Raw genomic sequence first — 4,794 nt, forward strand, 5'->3', positions numbered from 1 at the left:
TACCTCAACCAGATGAGGCTTAGTATCTGTACAGGGAATTGATCAATCATTATGCGTCTCAACTCCAAGACTTTGAGTAATTTGAAATGAGTAATCTCTGATTTGGGAAAAATATGTGATGTACAGGGGTAAGAAGAGAAAATAGAACGGGTTCATTTCAAAAGATCGTTGTTGTCATGATCTCTCAACTGAAGATGTACAGGGGTAAGAAGAGCCCTATAAAGACCATTGGGACAATAATCAATTTCATCACCAGTCACGCGTTTAAAGGGCTGCATTTTTCGCATACTGAGATATTTCCATCCTGAATTAAATTCAAGCACAATGTCGTTCATGATAAAAATGTTCTCCCTTTGAATTTCTCTCAAGCACAGGTCATATATTAGATCATGAACCTTACATGATCTAATTTTTGTTCCATCCAGACTTTTCTTGCAGACGAGGACTAGACATCTATCGACAAGCTCTTGCAAACACTTCTCAGCCTCTCCTTCCAAATCATTTTCCAACTTCAGGAACCCCTCAGCCATCCATGATATCACTAATCTCTTCACTGGAATATCACTGTCTTTTCAAAAAATTCCGAAATGCAGAAGACATGCCTTTAGATCGCTTGTCAAGTGATCGTAACTCAACCCAAGCACACGTGAACATCGTTCATCAGGATCATTCGTGACGAATGACTTGACATCTTTAGAAACACTTTCCCAATCTTCTATTGCCCTTTTTGATTTGAGAAGTCCAGCAACCATGACAATAGTTAGTGGTAACCCGTGACATTCATCTACGATTTGCTTCCCAATAGTCTCCAATTCAGATGGTAATTCTTCACTTGAAAATGCTACACTTCTGAAAAGGTTCAAACTCTCATCTTGATCCATGAACCTCATCGGCAATGAATTCTTTGTACCAGCATAGCGCGCTACTTCAGTGTTAGGGGTCGTCAACAATATTCCACTCCCCTTGTTTTCACGAGGAAAACATTGTCTCACGGCATCCCATGCTTCAGTTTTCCAGATGTCATCCAATACAATTAAATATCTCTTACCCTTTAAACTCTTTTGTAGCATGTTTGCCAGCTCTGCCTCACTTTCCGAGAAAACTTTGTCAACCTTTGTAGAACGCAGAAGGCTCAACAAGATTTCCTTTACATTGTGTTGTTGAGAAATAGTAGCCCAGGCACAAACATCAAAATGAGAACGAATGCATGTATCGCTGTAAACTTCGTTCGCTAAGGTTGTCTTACCTATGCCTCCCATCCCGACAATCGGGATGACTTTGGGTTCACCAGAGTAGCCTGTAGTCAGATGCTCTACCAACCGTTCCCTTTGATCATCACGTCCAACCATATTGTTCTCAATATTATCTTTTGACGAGCTTGGAAACTATTGAACCATTGATTCCTTTGATGCATGTTTGCCTTTATCTTGAATCTTTTTGAACTCTTTCCAGATATGATCAACGTCCTCTGCTACTTGTTGCAGGCTATCAAAAAGCCTCTCTTGTGACTTTTCTCTCAGATTTTCATCATTTGCCAATACAACTTCAGTTACTCCTAGTTGAATTGTTTGTTCAATAACATTTGCAACTTCTTTTACTCTACTTCAAAATCCGTCATTTCCCCCAGAAACATTGTTTTTCTCAAAGTTCTTGAGAAATGCTTCCAGGGACATAACTTTTTCATGAAGAGTGCAAAATTCTTCATTATTCACAATTAGAGATTGCATCGTCGAATTGGATTTCAAGAGCGATTCTATTGTTCACTTAAGAAAAGCCACACTTGCATGAGCCATATCTACTATATTCACGTTTGCCTTTGCGATTATGACCTGCAAGCTGCAAGATGCAAGAGGTCAATTGTATTATAGGTAACGTGATACTCAGATTGGCAAAAAAGGTACTCATAATTTAAATAAGAATAGGTGATTTAGTAGTCTTCGCTATTCACAATTTCTAAAATAGTTTTGATCTTGTAATTTATTAGTCTTCGGTTTGAACCTTCTTCATATGTGTATAGACCTGAACCCAATAGTTTATATTTATTTTTTAAGTGTGAGAATCAATTCTTTAGTATGGAACATCTTTGTAGATGAATTGAGGTCATAGAAATCTCCTAGCTCAAAGTTAAGTTGAAAATTTTTCTTCTTACTTGGGTCAACTTCCAACGTTCATTAATCCAAATATATAATGATTTTGGTCGCCTACTACCTACCAAATTAAAGCTTTTTGAGTCTTCTTTCCAACGGCACCGACCGTTCATCAAAACGAGTCCCAAGCAAAAAGTTAGAAAAATTTTAGTGAGGCAGCATCCCAGCTGCGCGTTGGGCAGCATGGGGCGGAGCTCGAGCCAGGGGATCATACCTCTCCACCGTAAAAGTTTGTTTTTCTCTTATTAAATTAGGGGCAAACTTGTCCTTTCATCCCATGTAACTTTCCCAACCTGTTTTATAACCCTAAAGTCTGTCCTAAACTAGTAGAAATTTTCAAAATCCCTCATTTTGTTCCTCCCAAATATTCTTAGAAGCAAGAACACATAGATTACAAGATATAGATTACAAGATTCAAGGCTCAAAATCAATCTTTTCTAAGCTCTTTTCATTGTAGGTGTATACAGAGGTTGTGCGACAACCTCAAACTTATCACATCATCATCCGCATTCTCATTGCATTTCATACATTATGCACTCTTTGTGATTGTACCTTTGTGTTTGATTTGATGTCTATCTATTCTGCGCTTCTCTTTCGTACTTGTACTTGGTATATGTATTATATTAGAACGGTTAGTGTAGATGGTATGGGATACCATTTGGGATCTTTTCTGATTGTAGTGACGTGCCCATAGTGTGTATTTTATATACTTTATTTTCTACTTTGCTCGGTCGGACTATGATACCTACTGAGTACAAGTGAACCATACTCATCCCTACTGTGCCCTTTTGGTACAGATCTAAGTACGAGTGCGCCGCACGACAGCTGAGTTCGGGCAGAGACTTGTCACATCCGAGGTAGTGGCCGCTCTATGCTTCTAGATTCGACCTCCTACCTCATCCTATCTAGTTTTGTGTCTGGTTTTGTATTCGCTGACAGATTTATGTACTTTTGGATCATCAGTTTTATTTTCAAACTTAGATGATCACTCGACCAACAGTTATTAACTTAGTAATTAACTGAAACTAACCTTTCAATGGTAGAGAGTTGGGAAGAAGCAACTGATCACTGCAACAAATATACTATGAGAAAAAGAACATTAAAGAACACAAATATGACTGGATGAAGAAAAGGTGCAAAACACAAAAGATAGCTAGCAAGTAATCAAGAGAAAAATGGATACCTCTCTGAATGACTAAAATGGTATTAATTTTTATTGCCTTCTGATAAATTAGGATGAGAACTTCAATTATTGTTGCATGTGGGGAAAGTGCTTTTATCTATTTAAACGGAAGAATACATCAGTTGTAGTTTTAAGACAATAAGTTACTAAAAGATGATTACTTTGATATATACCTTTATTATTCTTTAGAAAAAGTAAAGCATTTAGTACCTCCCTGAACTACAACCAATTTTGCTATGATTTACTCAAATTTCTCGTAGGTTCTATTAATTCTGAACTAAATTTTAGCATATTTTTGTTATTCTTTTTAGGTAACGTGGAACCTTTTGTCAATCTTTGTAGCTGACATGGAACCTTTGACGCAGGCCTCATTTTATGTAATAAATGTGTCACGTCAACACAAAAAAGGGTGATAAAATTACACTAAAATAGAGTTCAGGGGGTAATAGGACCCTATGAAGTTGAAGTATGTCGTAGCAACTTTGGTCATAGTTCGAGGGGATACTGGATGCTTATCTCTTTTAAAATCTATATCTATTTATTATTAATAGGAAAGGATAAAGCCTCCTCATTAAGCCACTTGGCATCCTATGAATAAGCCATTTGGCAACTTAGTAAAATAAATATAGTTATGGCTGTTATTAGTTATTACAATTAAATTAAAAAAACTAAATGTCAGTAATTACAATCAAATTAAAAAATTAAATGTCAAAAAAATAATAATATAATAAATATTGTAAATATTTTAAAATGGAGGGAAAAAAAACCTATTCTTAATCCATATATGGCATATATGGCATTTGTCCAATTTGCCGATTGGTCATTCTTCAAAACCCCAAAGATGAAAAAAAAAAACCTTAATAAATTTGTAAGTTTTAAATTATCCCACAATTACAATAATAATCCATTATCAGCAGTTTCTTTTTTAACTGCACATTTCAAAAGTCAGATTAAATCTCATATTAACTGTTGGATAAAAACCGTCTTTCTCAATCATTTCCCCTGATAAATAACTTTGCTCTCTATCTCATATCTGATAGAATGAAGCTTTTTCATCTTTGTTGCCTTCTTTCTCGTGGAAACACCAACTGCCAGACATTGTCAAAGTCACTGTCAAATCTGTCATCACATTGAAATTTCACTGCAATTTTGACTGTTGAAGGTTGGAGTTTACTACCTTGATCCAATTCTTCGGGCATCAACATTGAAATTTCACTTCAATTTTGACTATTGAAGGTTGGAGTTTACTACCTTAATCCAATTCTTCTACATATAGATTTCTATACTGTTGAAACTACCAAGCAAAATAGGCGAAAACATTATGTTTGCGGTCAGTTTTTACACAACTGATGAACTTTTATTTCTTAAGGAAGTAGGGCAACGAACAGATGCAGGTCAAGCTCTTTGTTAAAGAAGGTTTGAGATTCGGAACTGAATATTCCAGATATTATTTATTAGTTGTTT

The 4,794-nt window shown here is 35.9% G+C and overlaps 1 protein-coding gene across 1 annotated transcript; it reads right to left on the bottom strand.

Annotated features, from left to right (window-relative positions):
- Positions 1–564: 564 nt before the first annotated feature.
- On the bottom strand, positions 565–3,443 carry LOC107840750 (putative late blight resistance protein homolog R1A-10). Its single transcript, XM_047396573.1, has 2 exons — positions 3,178–3,443; positions 565–1,836 (listed from the first exon to the last, which is right to left on the bottom strand). The coding sequence occupies exon 2, from the start codon at positions 1,347–1,349 to the stop codon at positions 573–575; it is 777 nt and encodes a 258-aa protein (XP_047252529.1). The 5' UTR covers positions 1,350–1,836; positions 3,178–3,443; the 3' UTR covers positions 565–572.
- Positions 3,444–4,794: the final 1,351 nt, after the last annotated feature.

Source organism: Capsicum annuum, chromosome 9 (genome assembly GCF_002878395.1).
Source record: "Capsicum annuum cultivar UCD-10X-F1 chromosome 9, UCD10Xv1.1, whole genome shotgun sequence".
Lineage (NCBI taxonomy): Eukaryota > Viridiplantae > Streptophyta > Magnoliopsida > Solanales > Solanaceae > Capsicum > Capsicum annuum.